This window comes from Cervus elaphus, chromosome 8 (assembly GCF_910594005.1).
Source record: "Cervus elaphus chromosome 8, mCerEla1.1, whole genome shotgun sequence".
Classification (NCBI taxonomy): Eukaryota; Metazoa; Chordata; class Mammalia; order Artiodactyla; family Cervidae; genus Cervus; species Cervus elaphus.
This window is the reverse complement of record NC_057822.1, coordinates 15,135,497-15,155,838: the sequence shown is the minus strand read 5'-3', so window position 1 is coordinate 15,155,838 and position 20,342 is coordinate 15,135,497. Positions and strand designations below refer to the sequence as shown.

The window sequence follows — 20,342 nt, the reverse complement described above, 5'->3', positions numbered from 1 at the left end:
AACATTTCAGTCCCTTCCTACCTTCCGTCCTGTATCCAGACTGCTCCTCTTCTAGGCACACTCTTCCCCCAGCTCATACCTGGCTACAACCTAGACTCCAGGTCTCAGTATAAAAGTCCCTTGATCGGGGAAGCTTTTCCTGACCCCCCGGCCTAGACCTGGCCCCTGCACCTACTCCCGAGCAGAAGTCCGTGTGTGGGCACATGCTTTATCAATGTCTAGTCACTGACACTGGCTGCCTCCCTCCTTGAAAGCAAGAATGCTCTTGGTCTCTTCACCACCATCATCCCAGGGCCTGGCACAGGCTCCTCAGAGAGGACTCGAAACATAGGAAGGTGAGTTCTTTCCTCCTGAGGTCAGTCACTGACAGCAGTACTATGCTTCATATAATCAACACCACCTACCCCTCAGAGGTATTACGAAATACCTTTTTTGTGTTTGTTGACTGACTGACTGATGGTTCTCCAGGGACATCAAGTCCTTCCTTCCGACCTTGCTCCTCTGGCTTCCTCCCCGAGTGCCACAGCTGCCCAGCGTCCTTCCTAGGCTCTCAGCCTCAGCCTCTCCTCTCCTGACCTCCACCACAGCAGCAGCGTGGGATCCGACCTTGTCACAGCCCTTCTTTGCACCTCCTACATCTCCCCCTTTTCCAGGAGAATCCAAATCCCCAGGCCCCCACCAGCCTCTGAGCCTTTGCTCATGCTGTTCCCCGAGTTGGGAACATCATTTCCACCTCTCACTAGAAAGGGCTACGGACCCTTCCACACCCAACCCAGATGATCCTCCCCAACCTCCATCACATATTTCCTGCTTTCATGGGATTTTTCACATCCATCAGCCTCCCAGGTCATGGTAGGAGTTCCTTTGACCCAGAGCCTGCCTCTGGCCACTGATCTCTTGTTATGCATGGCACTCAGCACTGGGCTGGCTGGGAAGGGCTTCAGGAAGCCACAGTTCCTCTGATAACTGGGCCCCAAGCTCTTCAGCCTCTGAAATTCAAATCAGGGCCACGTCCTCAATTCCAACAGGAGTCATCTCTTTGCAGGGCATCTTCCTACTAGGGGAGCACCCAGCCCCGACTCCCAACATCTGTAGTGATGGGGGGGAGCTCACCACCGACTCCAGGCATGGGCAGTGCAGGGAGGCAGAGCTGAAATCAGTGTCCTGGGCTGCTCCTTCACCCAACTAACCACCCCAAGCTCACCCTGGCGTCCAGAAGACTCGCCTTGCTCTCCTGCCTAGACCTCGCCCCACCTTCTTCCGCAGCCTGACTTCCCAAACCTGCGTCCCGCACCCGCCTTGCCCCACACCCCTGCCAAGCCACAGGCTGCTCCTTGGCACTCTGGCTTGCAACTCACTTCTGCCTCCTCTTAGCGGGGTGGCCTTGGGCAAGTGACTTTGCCTCCCTGAGCTCCCATTTCCTCACCTCTAAAATGGGGATAACAGTAAGGATTGTAGGGACTTTCCCGGTGGTCCAGTGGTTAAGAATCTGCCTTTCAATGCAAGGGACTCAGATTCAATCCCTGGTCGGGGAACTAAGATCCCACGAGGCAACTCAGCCCATGTGCCACAGCCACTGAGCTTGTGCTGCTGCTGCTGCTAAGTCACTTCAGTCGTGGCCGACTCTGTGCGACCCCATAGCCGGCAGCCCACCAGGCTCCCCCGTCCCTGGGATTCTCCAGGCAAGAACACTGGAGTGGGTTGCCATTTCCTTCTCCAATGCATGAAAGTGAAAAGGGAAAGTGAAGTCGCCTGTGCTTCCCACAAAAGATTCTGCATGCCGCAACTAAGACCTGATGCACCCCAAAATAATAAATATATTTTTTTAAGTATGGATTGTTAAGGACTGTAACTTACAGAAAGGGTGTTCCTAAGACATTTTCACAGCGTTAGCTTTTAATACACTCACGTCTCTTTTAAGATAATTTATGAAAAACAAAGGGGGAATTTATTCTATGTTTAAATAGAATTGTGGAGAATTCATTAGTTATCATTTATCCTTTATCCTCTGGGTAAGAAACGGCATGTTATATTGAGTGGCTTCAGTTCCACTGTGTTTCGTAACTAAAACAATGATGGATACAGTAAAAACGGACCTTCCTTGAGATGGTTCTCTCTCTGTGGCACTTTTCAGATTCTTTATCTCTTATTTAGAAATAGGTTCGTACTGTGTAAGGACTTTATGGATACCTTGTATATGTACAAAGTATGTATAAGACATACCGTGTATGCCTTACACGGGAACGGACACTTAGAAGCTCTCTGACAAGCAGCAGTTGCTGCTAGGATGTGACGATCATCACACTTGAGAAAACTGACCCTGCCACAATTAGCATCACACATGTATACAACATCACATAGCCAGGAGAAGGAAAACAAGAGGCAAAGCCCACTCCACAGCCTGAATAAACAAGCACAACCAGAATCACTCTGTCTAGCAGATGTTCCCCAAACAGGTAAAAACATCGAGCCTTTTCTCAGACCTCATAAACTAACCCCCACATGAGGGTTAGTTTATGAGGACTAACCCCCTCATAAAACAAGGTTACCCCTGATTTCTGCATCGTGGCATCTACAGATGTATTACCTTCTACAGAAACGCAAGACATCTGCTGTGTCTCTACCATGAATAGACTCACTACAAATTCCTGTTCATTTTCTCCTTAAAGACACGTGGTATTTATAACTTACAGGGCTGACCCTTCTGAAGTCTGGATTTCTGCAAACACTTTGCGAGTCACCTTTCTTGTCTTGTACCTTCCTTTCACAGATGGAGGTCCCACCGAGATGCTCCAGAGCTGCCAGGCCACTCAGATTGCACAAACCCCCACATGCTTCCAGGCACGTCCTTCTCAACTCCCAGGGGGATCCTGCTCAACCTGCTTCTAGCTCTACTTTTATCACTTGACCGGAGCCGGTTCTGTTTTGACATGACCTTCTTTTACCCCTTTATTGCTGGCACAATGTTGGGAAGATGGATTTGATTACATGGCTTGACTGTCTGGTTCTCGATCCAGGGGCAAAAAACAGGAATCTCTGTGGAATAGTGGAAAACAAGAAACCTGGCATCTGGTCGCTTCTTTATGTTTGGCTTTTTTGGGTTTGTTTATCTGAAGGATTCTGGGACTCGCGGGCACTGGGGACACCCACCTCTTTGTCACTGGGTTAGGACACATTGGTTTAATTATACACGCCACTGCGTAATGACTAATAATTTGTCTCTAAATGTTGATAGGACCCTCTTATGCTGCTTGTTTAGTTTCCAACCACTATGAACTCAAATCACTCGGGGAAAAAAAAAAGAGAAGGGGAAAAAAAAAAAGAGGAGAAAAAACTGTGCCCTCAAGAGCAGAGAGCAATCCCTGAACAAGGAACATTCTGACAAAATACTCTCCCCTCAAGGGCCTGTGAATTTTTTGTTTGGTCATGGCCTTAAATAATATTTTCAAACAAACAGCTATTTCTGAAAACACTAGGATTCTAATTATTACTTGCTACTGGGTTTATTTCCTACCAGACTGACGCCCCGAGTCTGCCTCCTCTGCCAGCTTTGTGCCTACTCTGCCAGCTTTCTCAAATCCGGGCCCCCCATTCAGAATAATAAATTATCAAGGTATCTTTTACACCCAGATGCTCTTGGGAGTTTCCAGCTGGCCACTGGGAAACACCAAAGATTTGCTTCCCAGCTTTACAAACGCTCCCAATGAGGGCACATTTTGTACTCTCCGCATTTTATTAATTAGCCAAACACTAGAGTATGAGCGATCTATGAAGTTTCTAGCATAAGAAAGTTGGCAAATCAAAAGAAAAGAAGCTCAATCTCCCTGAGTTAATTTTATGTGTGTATATATGTAATTACATATAATTTATATAAATATTATATAGTAATATAATATGTAATGTATAATTACATGTAATATAAATATACATATTTGTGTACTTTTTAAGATGGAGGAAAAAAAAAACCCAACAATTTATTTTCATGTACAGAGACCAGCACTAGAAGTATCCACAGAGAAATGTCTTTGAAAAGACTTTTTTCCTAGATTTAATTACTTATTAGTGCCAGTCGTAAACACATGCTCTATGACAGTGGTCCCCAACCTTTTTGGCCGAGTGACCAGTTTTACAGAAGACAATTTTTTCACAGACCAGGGGCAGGGCGGTGGTTTCAGTATGATTCAATCCCATTATATTTAGTGTGCACTTTATTTCTATTATTATTACCTAATATATAATAAAATAATATATGGTGCGTAATATATATGATGACATATAATGAAATAATTATTCAACTCACCATTATGCAGAATCAGGTCATCAGGCATTAGATTCCCATAAGGAGCACACAAACTAGATCCCTCACACGCACAGTTCACAGTAGAGTTCCAGCTCCTTTGAGAATCTAATGCTGCCACTGATCTGACAGGAGGTAGAGTTCAGGTGCTAATGCAAGCGATGGGGAGTGACCGTAAATACAGGTGAAGCTTTGCTCGCTTGCTCACTGCTCACCTCCTGCGATGCAGCCCAGTTCCTAACAGGCCATGGGCTGCTATTGGTCCATGGCCTGGGGGCTGCGGGCTCCTGTTTCATAAGATCAATTAAAAGATCATGATGATGAGTCAGTGCCTTTGCTGCCTATAATATGCTCTGTGGGAATGTGAACTGGTACAGCCACGATGGACAACAGCAAGGAGGTTCCTTAAAAAACTAAAAATAGAGCTACCATATGACCCTGCAATCCCACTCCTGGGCATATATCTGGAGAAAAACATGATCCAAAAGGATACATGCACCCCAATGTTCATTGCAGTACTGTTTACAATAGCCAAGACACGGAAGCAACCTAGATGTCCATTGACAGATGAATGGATAAAGAAGTTATGGTACATATACACAATGGAATATTACTCAGCCATTAAAAAGAATGAAATAATGCCATCTGCAGCAACATGGATGGATGCAGAGATTGTCATACTGAGTGAAGTAAGTCAGACAGAGAAGGAGAAATACCATATGACATCCCTTATATGTGGAATTTACAAGGAAATGATAAAAATGAACTTACATACAAAAGAGGATGATACTCACACTTAAGAGAACAAACTTATGGTTGCCAGTGGGAAGAATGGGGGGAAGGAATAGTTAGGGAGTTTGGGATAGACCTGTGTACACTGCTATATTTAAAATGGATAACCAACAAGGACCTACTGTATAGCACAGGGAACTCTGCTCAATGTCATGTGGCAGCTTGGATGGCAGGGAAGTTTGGGGGAGAATGGATACATGTATGTGTATGGCTGAATCCCTTCACTCTTCACCTGAAACTATCACAACATTGGTAATTGGCTATACCCCAATACAAAATAAAAAGTTTAAAAAAATTTGCTTTTAATCTGAACAACTGATTATACATCACACCTGAACAGAGGACCCCACTCTCCTCCATTCTGATTTTGTTGATGATAAATAGACCAGAGTCACTCAATCTTATCAACACATCTGGCTCTCTGCCTCACACTTGCATAAAGGCCTGTGCTTCAGGTCAGAGCTTGAGTCTTCTGAAAGAAATATCAGGAGTGGATGGCCTCAGGAGAGGACTGGACCTGTGCACTGGCTCTTTACACTTTGGAAAGACACCTAGGGCACAGGCTTCCAAGATGCCCCATCACCATGACCGGACACTGCCTGAGGCCAAGGCAGCCAAGATCCAAGTCTTTAGTCCAGAAGGAGATAACTTTGCAAAGCAGACTAACTCCCCAAGGTCAGGGAACAGGAATTATGACCTGGGACTGGATAAAAGTGATTTAATTGTGGTTAATATTCTATCTTCTAACAGAAATAGCTGCTAAGTCATGTCCGACTCTTGTGACTCCATGGACTGTAGCCTGCCAGGCTCCTCTGTCCATGGGATTTCCCAGGCGAGAGTACTGGAGTGGGTTGCCATTGCCTTCTCCAGGGGATCTTCCTGACCCACGGGTCGACCCTGAGTCACCTGCATTGCCGGCAGATTGTTTACCAACTGAGCCACCACCAATATATGAGAAATCCCCCTTTTTTTCCTTTGATCTACCTCTATTCGTCAATTTAGGAGGCTATATTTGAACAAACTGGACTAGAATATTCCTTAAATGGTTCCTTCCTCCCATGAGCCCTGCAGAATCACAGAGGGTAGGCTGCAGGGGGACCAGACAAATTTAACATAGATATAAACTGATGAAATATCAAGGAAATTTTTAAATGATAGTTCTATTGAAAAGACATGTAATTGGCCTTGTCTACAAATCTACTCAGAACAATTCCTAAAAAATACTCTAAGTGCCTTTACTGAGACTTTTCCTTCTTAGATCCATTAGTTTCTCTAAACAGGTTCACTAAGAATCTGTCCTCTTTCTTAATGGGATATAATTGGGTACATCAAATTTGTAACCATGACCATGCCAGAAATGTCACATTTAAAGACAAATTTCATTTAATTAGGCATGACAGCGTGATAGTGAGAAACAAGGCCTGTACTTCATAAGTGGGAATACAGCCTCCCCAGGCTTCCAGGAAACTGGACTGAATCTACTCCACGGCTTGTGGAATCCTTGCCTTTAAGGTTATGAGCAAAGTCATTCATGCCAGCCCAGAAACATTGACAAACTAGGGATTCTCCAAACAGATGGTAACTTTCCCATTACAGGCTGTATAGGCACAACCTGACAAGAGGTGAAATTTGATGGTTCCAAGTTCCTAATCTTATATAGGAACTTAGGTAGATCTTTGATTAGATAACATGATAAGAAAAATCTTTTCACACATACACAGATTAAAATTACAGCCTGAGGCCTTAAAAAATCTTCTGACAGAAGTTAACTCTCAAACCTTGGGGGTCACATGCTCTAATTTTAATAACCAAACAAACAGAGGGACTTTGTTTATTGATCAGCACTTCACAGGGCTTACCAGGTGGTGTTAGTGATAAAGAACCTGCCTGCCAATGCAGGAGACATGAAGAGATGCAGGGTCCAGATCCCTGGGATCCCTTCCAGATCCCTGGGTTAGGAAGATCCCCTGGAGGAGGGCATGGCATGGACAGAGGTAGGCTACAGTCCATAGCGTTACAGAGAATCAAACACAACTGCAGCAACTTGGCACGCGTGCATGCATGTCCATAAAGCTAGCCAAACTTCAAAAAATAAATTCATGACAAAATCAGAAAGTTTCTGAAACTAATCTACGTGGTCAAATCCATGCCTTAGGAGGCATGGGGATGAGAAAAGCAGACTGATGCCATCTTGAGATTATCCTGTTATTTGTTCCTTACCATCAAACCTACTCATCATGCCTCAAAGTCAGAGAAACAGACAACATCTTGCACTCTGGGACAAAGTATACAGAGACAATGGAGAGAAATGGATAAATTACAACAAAACCAAACCTCAGGTCCCTCTGTCTAGTCTTAGTGCCCCAAAGACAGAAACCCCTGAGCACTTTCTGTGAGTTACAAATTCCGCAGCAGAAGCTATTTTATCCTGACTTTCACAATGCTGATATTGGCAGACAGCCGTGCTTATAGATATAAGAACTATCATGCGAGAAAACTGCTGGGCTTCTTTCCCTCTGAAGAGATGAGCTGTAATTTGGTAACCTTTAGTTTATTTCTTTAAATACTATGGTGTTTTTATTTGGCGAGCCAGTCTGATGCCTGTACTCCCCTGCAAAAACTTTTTTCCCTTAAAACATGTCTATCTCTGAATCGCCCTTTCACACATTCGACTAGACTGTACACCCTAAGAGGGCAGGAATCTGTCTCTGTTTTGTTCACTGCTGTATTCCCAGCACCAAGGGGCATGCCTGCACATGGTGGAGGCAGTGTAAATATTCGTTAAAGGGATGAATCACATGCCCTGGAAAAGTCAGTTCTATTTATTCCACAAATATTAAATAAATGCTCCAATGCTTATTATGTGCCACCCAATAGGGATGTGGAAATGGAGGAGACTGGGCCCTCACCTTCAAGAATCCCCAATATATTGGGGGTGGTGGGTAAATAACCAGGCCAAGTCGAAGACAGTCTACCACTGCTTGGATGGGGAAGCCCAATGGCTGTGGAACTGGCTCAGGGGGGCCAGGGAGGGCTTCCTGGAGGAGGTTTTACTGAGAGATGGATAAGAGAGGGCCAGAAAAACAAGAGAAAGGAGGGGGATGGTGTATCAGGTAAACGACACAGCACATGCAAAGACCAACAGGGTGACAAATGGTGGGAAGGGCAAGGAGTGAGAGCTGAGGCCAGGTGGGACCAAAGAGGTTGTATCACAAAAGGCCTTGTATGCCAAGCAAAGGAGTCTGGGGAAGGCACCTAGAGAAGCTCCTGGCATCGGGCACAGGTGCTGAGCTGAAACCAGCTGCAGCGGGGCAGCGCCAGGCCGGCCACTCACCTGGTGTGCTGTTGGAGGTGGGAGAGCTGTCGGAAGGACTTATCACAGTAGGAGCAGTGGTAGGGCTTGACGCCTAGGTGGATGCGCAGGTGCTGGGCCAGGTAGGAGGCGTTGGCAAAGGACTTGGAGCAGTGCGGGCACTTGTGGGGCTTGGCCTCTGTGTGCGACTTGGAGTGGATCTGCATCTCGGACTTGGTGAAAAAGGTCAGCGGGCATACCTTACACCTGTGGGCAAGAGGCAGGTTCACCCTGGGAAGATCCCTCCAACCCGTGCCTGAATAGCTGAGGGGAGACCCTCTATGTCAGAGAGACCTTGCACCAGGGCCAGAGCTCTGGGAGGAGGGTGCAGGGTGGGGGGCTACGGGCAGGCCCCCAGCCTGGACATCCTTCCCCCGAGGCACACGGGCAGCAGGCGGGGGAGCAGGCTTCCACCTCACCGGGAAGAGCTGCCTAGTGGGCCGTGGTTCTTGGGGAGGGGCTCCAACACTCGGTGAGTTCTCTGCCCTGGCTGTAGACACTTTAGAATCATCTTGGGAGCTTTCCTGGAATGGCTCATCCCAGGCCCTCCATATGCCTCCCCTCGACAAGTTAAATCAGAATTTCTGGAGGTACCGCCCTGGCACTGGCATTTCTGAAAAGCTCTCCAGATGATTCTAACACTGAGGGTTGAGAACACTGCTTGAAGAGAGAAGGAAATAGACTCTCAAAATCCCAGGCTGTGGTGGGGTGGAGGCTGCCCCACCTCTGAAGGGGTTGTGGGTGGGAGGGTCAGGAGACCCCGCCCCTCTAGACCACATCCTCCACCTTCAAGCCTCTGGGCCCCCCACTTTGCAATCCCCCAATGCTAGGCTCCGGAGGCAGCCCTGAGGCACCAGCTTCCGTCCCAAGCCCGCTGGACCCCTCCCACCAAGACCCCCACCTGTATGTCTTGCCCTCCTTGGCAGTCTCGCCCGAGGCCAGGATGGGGTAGGGGACTACAAGGACAGGCGGCCCCCCTGGGTTCTCCGCCTTGATCTTTTTCCGGCCGCGCTCGGACTTGGGGGGGCCAAGCAGGCCGTGGCCCTGGATTGTCTTGATGGAGTCCAGGAGGGGGGGGCTGGTGATCCCTGAGATGAGGGTGGGGGACGAGGCGATGAGGCGGCTCTGGCTGGTGGTGGTGGGTGTGGACGGGCTGCTGGTACCCGTGCCTGCGCTCGACTCTGACGTGCTCACAGCCGGGGTCCGGGAGGAGATTCCCAGACCTGTGAAGACATGGGGGTGGGGACAGGGATGAGGGGCAGCCAGAGCCTGGGTCAGCCCCCGCCACCCAGCTGTGTGTCTCTGAGAGGTCGCCAGTCTTTCTGAGCCTCCCCTTCCCTTTGCAAAGTTTTACTCAGGGGTCAATAAATGAGAGCCGTGTGAGATTCTTTAGATACCTAAGGACTGTTGTTTGGTCACTAAGTGATTGCAACCCCATGATCTACAGCCTGCCAGGCTCCTCTGTCCATGGGATTTCCCAGGCAAGAATACTGGAGTGGGTTGTCATTTCCTTCTCCAGGGGATCTTTCAGACCCAGGGATGGAATCCCCCCATCTCCTGCATTGGCAAGTAGATTCTTTACCACTGAGCCACCAGGGAAGCCCATCTAAGCACTAAATGAGTCTGATTATCTATAACAGGGGCACTTTGGAAATCCGCCCAACAAAAAACAGACAAACATAAAACTCTGAAGCACAAAGATGTTCACTACTATTGTCATTTATAACAGCAAAATTCAGAGGCAACTAAAATATGCAATATTAGGGAAGGTTTCAATAAATTGTGATCAATTTTCTCTACTGAATATCAACTGCCCAATAAAAAGAAGACTGTTTGTAAAATTAAAAAAAAAAAATTTAAGGCACAGATAAAGTTAAGTAGGAGATGAAGATGCACCAACATGTGATATGGATGGTGGAATTAGGGGTAATTTTAAAACATTTTGGGGGGCTTAATTTTCTGATTCTTTTTTTTTTTTTTTTTTGCGACCCCGTGGACTGTAGCCTACCAGGCTCCTCCATCCATGGGATTCTCCAGGCAAGAATACTGGAGTGGGTTGCCATTTCCTTCTCCAGGGTATTTTCTGATTCTTTGACAATAAACTTTTTCTTTTTTTAAGTTCTGTATTAAAAGTTATTGTTTCAAAAACAAAGGGACTAGAAACATTTATAACATCAAGAAAAGTACACAAAAAAATGAAAATGATATCTCTCATACAGTTAAAACCACACTTTAAAAAAAAAAAGAAACCCAAAATTTGTGCACTGGAAAAGATAATATCTAGAGTTGACACAGGTGTATGTCATACATGCTAAGAGTGTAGGCTTATCAACCTTAATAATAAAGGGTGCTCTGGCAACAGCCATTAAAACTTCAAATGTACGTAACTTTTGACAAAGTAATTCTAATTCTAGAAATTACCCATAAAGAGATAATTATTTGCACATGAGCACAAAGATCTGTGTACTTGGACCTCCATACAAAACAATGATCAGACAAAACTGGACACAGTTTGCTTATCCTCACCAGGGGCTGTGTAAAGAGACATGGTTCATCACAAGACGAAGAACAGGGAAACCACAAAGACAAGACAAGACATGCAGTGACGAGGAAAAGAATGCCAAACTGGGCTGGCAGGTGAAAAAGCAAATCATACACAGCATGAACCCACCTATTCAAAAACACACATATCCAAATGACACATGTATACACAGACAATGTGTGTGTGTGTGAAAGCACAGGAGTAGATCTGAAAAGTGACACACCAAACTAAACTATGTATAAATTGTGCTTCTCTCTAGGGAGGGCAAAGAATTTGTTGGTAAAAGGAGATTTTCATACGCTATCTGCTTCCGTTATTATTTTGAATGTTTTACCTGGTGAATTCATCCATTTTTTACATCTGTGATTAAAGGATAAAATAAAATAAATACAGAGAAAACATATGAAAATGCTAACAATAGTAGGACAAGGGTTAATTTTTTTTCCCTCCTTTCAGCTTGTCTGCAATTTCTAAATGTTCTATAATGACTAGGAATTACCTTTATAATAAAAATGCACTGAATATGTTTATGATAAAATTGTGAGTAGGAAAAGACAGTTAAAGGCATGGGTACAGCCTTACCACAAACTCAGCAAAACACACCCCCTGCACATTAAAAAACAAACAAAAACGATGGAAAAGGAAGGAAATGGACTAAAGGCTCTCTAAGCTGCTGGGTTATGAGCTGGGGGTTATGATTTTTTTTTCTTAGTTTCTCTTTTTTTCCAATTTTCCCTTAATATGCTTATATTACTTTTTTAATATTACTTTTATAATGAAAAAATAAATTTAATAAGGTCATAATAAGGAGGGAACGTGCAGAGGGTGGCTGGAGGAGGCCTGGATGGGGAGGCTCATGGGGCCCCAAGATTCTTGGGCATCTCTGAGAGGGAGGAAGGAGATGGGGAGAGGTGTCTGGCTGGCAGCAGGGGCCAGCTCGAGGAGGAACAATGGCCCAGTTACAGTGGCCACCAGGAAAAGCCTGTCCAGCAGGCTCTGAGGTGGGCACCAGGCAGCCCAGGCCCATAATATTGCCTAGGATGTCTTCCCAGTCCGCAGCCTCAACCTATCCAGGACTGGGCTCAGAGTCAGTCCCCCACCCCGCTCCTCCGACGATTCCATCTCACTGGCAAATGCCTGGGAGTCCCCAGTGCCCACCCTCCCACTCCTCACCCCTTCATCCAGCCCCGCACTCAGCCCTGTGGGCACTTCCTCCTCATCATCCCTCAGTTCTTTTCCCTTCTCTCCATCCTCTCTGCCGCTGCCTGGCCCAGGCCACCACCCTCTCCTGCAGCTCTCCCTGCCTCCATGCCGGTCTCCCACCAAGCCACGTCTCCACCTCACAGCCAGAGACCCAGCTTTCTAACCTCACCTACTTGCACGGGCTCCCACTGCCCGAGGGTAAAAATCCAAACTGCCCAGGTGGCCCTCGGGGTCCTTCACAATCTGGTGCCTCAGCAGAGCCCCGACAGACCGACAGGGTTCACGCCTGGGCTCTGGAACCACACTGCCTGTCTAGGCCGCTTACTGGCTGTGAAACTGGGCCGCAGCTTGCTCATCTGCTGAATGGAGACGTTAGGGTGAACCACAGGAAGCTGCTGTTTTTTGTACTTCAGCCTGTAAAAGGCAGCCACCCCACCGAACGGGCTGGGAGTGATAACGCGAACACTGATGAACACAGATGCTCACCTGGAGTTAGCTGCCACGTGATGGTGATGATTCTCATCACCCTTTGATCTTCCCCACCTTGGCGCTGTCCTACTCTTGCTTTCCACACACATCCTCGCTTTGCACATGCTGCTCTATCTTCCCTAATCAACCACCAACTCTTCCTCGCGTGGGGACCCACCAAAGGAAGTCTTCCCTCACCCTTCAATCCCCCACACAAGTCTGGTTACGGTTCTCCTCTGGATTCCTGAAATTCTCTGCGTGGACTTGGCTTCCTTGACCGGCAAGTGACCCACCCTCGGCCCCCTCTGGCCGGCTTGGTGAAGCAGGTCAACAGGCTACAGGAAGCCAAGTCTGGAAGCTCCACCCCCGTCCCAGGCGCTGCCTGCCCCGCCCCGCTGCGAGCGACACGGCCACGCCCCTCCCGGGTAGTCCCCGCCCACCCGGCCCCGCGGTACCTGTGACCGTGCTGGTGGCCGGCCGCGCGTGCAGCGCCACGTCGGGCTGCGGCACAGCCTGCGGGTGCAGGCCCGGCACCTGCTGCAGCTTGGGCAGCGACATGACCGCTTGGCTGCTCTCGGCCGGCGCCGGTGGCACGAGCAGCGGCTGCTGCGACGAGGCCGACGTGGGCGGCAGGTGAGGCGGCCGGATCTTCTCCGCCATCAGCTGCTCCTTGATCTTGTTAATCAGGACCAGGTTGTCCAGCTAAGGGAGAGAGAGGAGAGGGACTGAGAGGGCTGGGGCCGTCCCCGGCCCCGTCCCCAGCCTGCCAGGCCACCCGCGAACCCCTCCTCATCCCGCAGGCAGCAGCCAAACCCAAGCCGCTCCGAGAAGGGGAGGGCGGCGGGAGGGGCGACGCTCCGTCTTACCTGGCTGGGCATGGTGGGAGGAGGGGGCCAGAAGTAGGGGTTGTTAAATCGAGGCTCGGCCATCCTGCGGGGAGAGAGCGACTGTCACAGGGAAGAGGGCCCTCCCCATCGGCCAAGGGTGAGCTCCCATCAGCTATGCCCGCTCAAGTCTGGGCCAGTGTCTGGGATCCCTGCCCCCGTGGGACCCTCATCCCACAGCAAAGCAGGACTCCCACCAGGCCCAAAGAATCACACCTCCAGGCTGAAGCTCTGGAATTCACTGTTTCCCACAGTGAGCCCCAGAGAGCAAGGTCCTATCTGGAACAGAGCACCCCCCAGCTCACCCCTCCCAAATCACCCTGATGCCAGTGGTCTAATCCCTGTCCCCCCACAGAGACCCTAGGCTACAGAGCCAACCCCATGGATTAGACACACAAGTCTGCTGCCCTGGGACAAACTGAGGAGTTCTGGGCCAACCTTGTCAATGGCCGCAGAGCAGAGGCAACTGCCCCTCCCTGATCCCTGCCTTTCTGACCCACAGAACACAGCGGGCAACTTGGGTCATCAGGTAACAGCCTCTGCGAAGGGCAATTTGGCAGGATGATTTACGGGGACTCAAATGATTTCAGTTTTGCCCTTTGACCCAAGGAATTGTACCTCTGGAAAGTTCTCCTCAAGAAACGAGCATGGCCAGGTACAACATTCTGCCCATAAGGATGTGTCAGAACACTGTACTTAAGAGGGGAATGAAGAGGCCTGAGGCCTGGGGCCCTTCAGTAGAAGAATGTGACAATTTGTCTGGTGGCCCTCACCTCTCGCAAGTTCCTGTGCAGTGAGAAGGGCTTTGCAACAAGGGCAGTACAAAGGGTGGGCCTTCAAAGCTATCTCGGTCTTCCAGAGGGCTCACGTCTTCCTGTGGCCCTATAGTAAGTCAAGAAGTGACTTACAGAGACTGTGCTGGACAGGGGCATTCCATGAAGTCTCACTCCCTATCAAATTTCTCTTCATCTGTCCCTTACAGAAATCACTAACTAAATGCCTACTGCTATTGGTTGCTTACATGGAACTGCTTCTTTTGACAGGCAAGGCTGAAATGAAGTGTCTCTAACCTTTTTTCCTGGCCCTACAAGTGGGAGTAGCCCTACTGGAATTGCAGGCAGAGGGTTTCAGGAAAAAAAAACCCTCTGTAAGGATACAACCCAATCTCAACACTTTAAGAAAGATCTTTTATATAAATTATCGCTTGTGATCTTTACTCGAGGAGTAGTCACAGGAGGTACTATCTCACTTTTTGGTGAAGAAACTGAGGCTTGGAGAGAGGAGAAGAGATCTGCCCAAGACCATAGGGCTAGGGTGCCAAGAGTCAAGACTAGACATCAGATTTGCTCAGGCTGTTTCCTCTGGGGAATGTGTTTTGCAAACCCCAGTCTTTGGTGGAACAAATATCCACTTGCATACGACTCAATACCTGTATATGAAAGTCCTGCCTCTCATTCCCAGCCTGGGGGTCCGTTTGGATCTGAGTCTGGTCAGCTGGGAATCAGAGTGCCCTCTTCTCGGGTGGCCGGGCAGCTCTAAAAGCCCTCCTGTTTCCGCCATCCACAAACACCAAGCTGCCCTTCTCTCCACCCATCCCTCACAACCCAATACCAGAAACACTTCCTGCCTGGAGTTCTCCCTGACTGCTCCAGGTCCCTGGAACGTCTTTCAAAGACAGACCTCAATACAGTAAGAACAGTGAGGAGGCTGCCATTTACTAAGTACCCACCTTGTGCCAGGCACACTGATACTAAAAGGCGGGTACGCTCCTCATCCCCACTTTACAACTGAAGTTCAGAGAGGCAGAGTGACTTGGTCAAGGTCACACAGCAAGTAAGCAGTGAGCTGAGATCCCCACTCTGCCCGACTCCCAACGTCCAGCTCATCGGCCCCTCAAGCTGTTCGGAGGAAGGACAAAGCATCCTGACTGTAGGATTGTGGACAGGCCCTGTGTTAGGATGGCATGGCACCCACTACCCTTCCATTCAGAAGTCTCAGACCTGTCCCTCCCCTGCTGTTGTCCACTGGGGAAAATGTGAAGTCATCTGAGCTGTAGAGCCAGGGTAGGGAGGCTCCAGGGCTGAGGGAAAGGGGAGCTGGGGAGCTGCTCAGAGAGGACTGGGAAGTGAAGACACCTGTCTCATTCAGCTTGGCATCACCAGTGCCTAGGCCCAAAGGTGATCAACAACAAGGTGAGTTGCAGGACAGAATGAATAAATTAAGGAATAAATAATCAGACTCATTTTAAAGGCAATCCCATGATTATCCACCACCGCTGATGGTGTACAATGCCCTCTGTATCCAGCAGCATTCTCACCAGAGCCCCAGGAAGCCGGGAAGATCTGCACCTCCATTTCGCAGAGGAGGAAGCTAGGACACCACCAAGGAAGCCCTTACTCCTGGCCACACAGATGGGGAAACAGAAGAAAGCACTGCCCAGCAGTGTTGGGCATCGGCAATCTGAGCCTCCGTTTTTCTCATCTGTAAAATGGGACTGACCCAGGCCCCTATGCCTCTTTCCTGCCCTGGCCCAGGGCTCTGTCCACTGTACCCAACCATTCCTCAGACTGTTTCAGGGGAGCTGTCCTTGCCTCCTCTTGAGTTCAATGCCAAGTCCAGGCTTCCCAAAGCCCCACCCTGGTCAGGAAGGTAGGGGGTCCCATAGCTGGGATAGAGCATCCTCTCCGCCACTTATCAGACCCCTGATCAGGGAGGGAACCACCCCTAACCCTGGACAGGGAGCAGGGTCTGCCATGGGTCATGGAATCTGATCCACACAGCATTTACTCCTCTGTGTCCTTCTCGGGTTGGGCTTAAGGAACTTCATGATTTGGTCAGTGCTCCAGGTCCTGGTGTACATCTACCTGTGTTAGCGCAGGGAAGGCGGGCAGGGGGAGGGGTGGATTTTCTGAGCCCTTATTGAGGGCCCAGCTCATTGCCAGACGCACATCAAGAGCATCTCACATGAGCCGCTCAACAAACCTTCGAGTTGAGTGTGCATCTGTGCAGTCCTAGGACCTGCAAGACAGGGTCGGAAGGTGGCTGGGGTCAAACCAAGCCACACAGACCTTGTGTTGAGAGAGAGATTCTAAGCAGGAGAGAGATGGCTGGGTATCTGCTTAGGACAGGTGTACAAGGCAGAAGGGCATCCATCCAGGTGGAGGCAACAGCTTGAGCAGACGTGGAGCAAGTTTGGGACAGTGAACAGCTACCCACTAACACCACGGAGACCTGGAGAGTGGTGAGGTGGGGAGAGACGGAGTCCAGCCAGCAGCGTCCTGAATGCTGTGCTAGTGGTTGGGAAGGAATGCTGGCTGTGAGGAGGCATCAGGGAGTGTGCTGGGCGGGGCAGCCAGGTAGTTCAGAGGACCAAGGTCAGTGGGAGGAGCCTGGGGACAGTGCCGAGGGACAGAAGAACTGGGGGCAGAGGAGGCTGAGTGTCCAGGCCGGACGGGCAGAGGAGACATGCTGGCAGTCGGGCAGGACATGCAGACTGGGCTTCAAAGCTCCGGACAGAAGCCAAGACTCTGAGCGGTGGGCCTCAAGATACACAGCCCTGATCCTTGCAGTAGGGCGAGCAAGGTGTCATTTTGTTTTTCTTGCTCAAAAAGGTGAAAAAAGTCGGATGGGTCAATGAATGAAACACCTTCTAGAGCCACCCACCCGCCCATCCACCCATCCATTGGTTCTGGATACATCCTCTGGGCCAAACTGGGGACTGGTGGCTGGGGAACCGAAGGCAAAGAGAAGAGCCCTGTCCTCTGGGGGCCCCGAGCTAAGTAGAGGAAGCAGACACGTGACCCAGAAGCTTCTGTGAAAAAAAGAATTTTGGCCTATGAGACCTGCCACATGCCACCAGGGACCTCCATGTGGTCAAAGCCCATGGGCCATCTCCCAGTCCTATCCTTCATGGCCTCCCAGCCACCCTGACCCTCGGAGATCAGTGCTGTGAGCCCTGGGTTCCACATCTTCTCAGTCTCTTTCCCAGCTTGCACCCCCAGAGCCTAGGCTTCTCAGGGTGGGCGGGAGCCTCCTCCTTCCACCGGCCCAGTCCCTGGATGGTCCATCCACTCCAGGGCTTTAAATACCAGATAATCCCCAGGTCTCCACCCCTAGACCTGGCTGCCCCCAGGAGCTCCAGGACCACCTTCCAGTTACCTCCCTGACCACTCATGGGCTGTTCAGTCTGGACTTGGCCTTCCCCTGGGATAGGTAATCCTCTAGTCATCCAATCCGAGTAGGGCATCCCAACCTACCCAGATGCTCCTGCCATGGACCCTGACCTCCCCCCACCCAGCTCAGACCCACCACCAGCCACGTCCCCAGGATTCCATTTCCAAATTCTCTCAGATCCACTGCATCCTCTTCACAAATCCTAGCTACTGTCCCCTCACCTGGACCATGGACCTGCCTTAGTTGGAGCCCAGGGCACCCAGGTTCAAATATTGGCGCCAAAACACTAGCTGTGTGATCTTGGGCAAGTCACTTGTTCTTACCCCACAAGTCAGGGATAAGAGCCCAGAGCTCAGGATGCAAAGAAAGGATCAGGGAGGACTTCCCAGTGGAGGTGATACATGCTTTGGGTCTTAAAGGATGAGTGGAAGTTAGCCAGGCAGAGAAGGAGTGGGGAACATTGCTGGTGGAAGCAGCAGTCTTAACAAAATCCCAAGGTGAGAAACAACACGGTGTGGGAGGGGAGCTAAAGTGATCAGCGTGGACTGTGACACAGGACGAGCCTGGAGCCATTGGCCACGGCTAGACCTAGAAAGGCAGTTCCTGAATCCGAGGCCTGGGGTCTAGACTTGAAGCATTGGGTGATGGGACAGAATCTGTGGTTTACAAAGGCCCCTCTGCCTGCTGAGCATAGGTGGGACTGGAGAAGCCAGGAGAGGAGGCAGTGGGAGGGAACCGGTTGAAGGTCCCCAGGGAATGGAACGGAGGTGAGAGGCAGGAGCCACCCTGGGCCAGGGAGGAGAATGACCAAGGAGGCCTGGCTATTTGCTTAAAGTTGGAGGCCAAGGGAACATGCAGGCTGCCCCCCACCACCACAGTGTGGCCTGGGAGGTCCCCTGGATACCGACGCAGACAGACAGGGTCACAGGAACATGCAGACAGACAGCACCAAACTCCGACAGACACAGATCTATGATCCGAAACATGGACAGATGGGGACACGGCAACTCCCGTGAGCGGGACCCCACAACCTCCAGGACAGAGTCACAGGTGGATGCTATGACAGGAGGGTGGGCGCACAGAGCCCCCAGGCAGACCCGGAGGGAGGCGGTGAGGGGCACTCAGGGGAGTCGGGATGAACACGATGCCTTCGTCACCCAAAGAACAAAGCCCTGGTGGACAGGTTTCAAGCTGCAATCGCAGGCTCCTTACCTAGAGGATCCTTTCCCACTTGGTGAACTTCTACTCATCCTTCAAGACCCAGCTCAAGTGTTCCCTCTTCTACGGAGCCTTCCCTGAACCCCCAGTCAGCCACTCCTCTGTGTTCCCAACAGCACCTTGTATATGGGAATAACAATAACAATAACAATAAAAATGGCAGCTACTTTTGATTTCAACACCTACTAAGTGCCAGGCACTGTGCTGAGTATGTTACACGCATCATGTCACTGTGAGATATGCACCTAACACAAGAGGAAGCTGCAGCTCAGAGAGGTCGACCAACTTGCCCAAAGTCACACAGCCAGCAAGTGATGGAGTTAGGACGCCACCCAGATCTGGTTGCAGCAGTGCAGGGGTGGTGCAGTCGTGTTTCCCTGGGTGACTTCCCCACCAGACTCAGCTCTGTACACAGGTAGAGCTGGTGCTCATTCACTTCTGCCACTCCTGCGTCTAGTCCAAGGTGGTCTCGGAAACTCTTTGTCGAATGAGAAAGTACAATATCGACCATCTTTTCCTGAACACTTACAGTAGGCCAAGAAAGCTATCAGGGCATTTTATAGCCATTATTTAACTGTTGCAATAGACCCATTGTACGTATGAGAAAACTGAGGTCCAGAGAGGTTAAGTAACTTGCCTGAGGTCACAGAGCTGAGTCTGGATGGCAAACCAAGTCTGTCTATCACATTTTCCCAGAAGAGTGGCCCCTAAGGGCAGCCTAGCAAGCTCCACAAAGGGGAGCTAGGGGCAGGGGCACTGAGGAAGGGGTACACCAGGTGCCAGGCCCTCCCACCTGGGGAGGTTCAGGCCTGGACAAACAGTTGCAAAGAAAACGGGGCAGCTCAAGGGGAAGGTGATTAGCTTTGCCCACTGCAGGACAGAGGGTGTATTTAAGCAACTTTTGTCCCACCCACCCCATCCCCAGGCCAGCCCAGATACGTTAAAAAATGAGATTTGTCCAGACCCCATGGCCACCGGGGAACTAGCTCCCAACAAGCAAATGGGAGAGAGCAGGACCCAAAACTGTCCAGATACTATGATTACAAGGAGGCAAAAATAAAAACCTGCGTCAGAAAAAGCAAGCTGCGGGGAACCACGCCCAGAGGGAGGCTGGCAGTGCTGGGGGAGGCGGCTGGAGCTAACCTGGTTTTTTGTCTTTGTTTCTCTGATTTCCAAATACTCTGCAATGTTGTTGCTTTTATAATGAAAACAATAAATTTATTCTTTAAAAAAGGAAAGAAAGTGGTTGGTAGCCAGGGGGGAGGGGTGGAGCAACAGACAAGGGTCTGGAGGCAGCGGGGAGCAGGCAGGATCAGGGTCAGTGATGGTGGGCGCTCAGCTGATAGTCACATGCCAAATCCCGCACAGGCCCCATCCTCCAGGCACACAGGACCGAGTGGGTCCTGGCAGGTG

At 49.9% G+C, this 20,342-nt stretch overlaps 1 protein-coding gene across 3 annotated transcripts in view; it reads right to left on the bottom strand.

Moving 5' to 3' along the window:
* Nucleotides 1–20,342, bottom strand: part of ZNF362 (zinc finger protein 362) — a 44,389-nt gene that overhangs the window by 11,470 nt on the left and 12,577 nt on the right. For 2 of the 3 annotated variants that reach the window (XM_043909664.1, XM_043909666.1), the window contains 5 exons: nucleotides 18,924–19,048; nucleotides 13,521–13,584; nucleotides 13,110–13,356; nucleotides 9,343–9,664; nucleotides 8,424–8,648 (listed from right to left, as the gene is read on the bottom strand). In XM_043909664.1, coding sequence (XP_043765599.1) covers nucleotides 8,424–8,648; nucleotides 9,343–9,664; nucleotides 13,110–13,356; nucleotides 13,521–13,584; nucleotides 18,924–18,961 — 896 coding nt within the window. In that variant the 5' untranslated portion in view covers nucleotides 18,962–19,048. Of the gene's footprint in view, nucleotides 1–8,423; nucleotides 8,649–9,342; nucleotides 9,665–13,109; nucleotides 13,357–13,520; nucleotides 13,585–18,923; nucleotides 19,049–19,174; nucleotides 19,595–20,342 lie in introns of those variants that run through there. The other variant, XM_043909665.1, reaches the window with a different exon arrangement.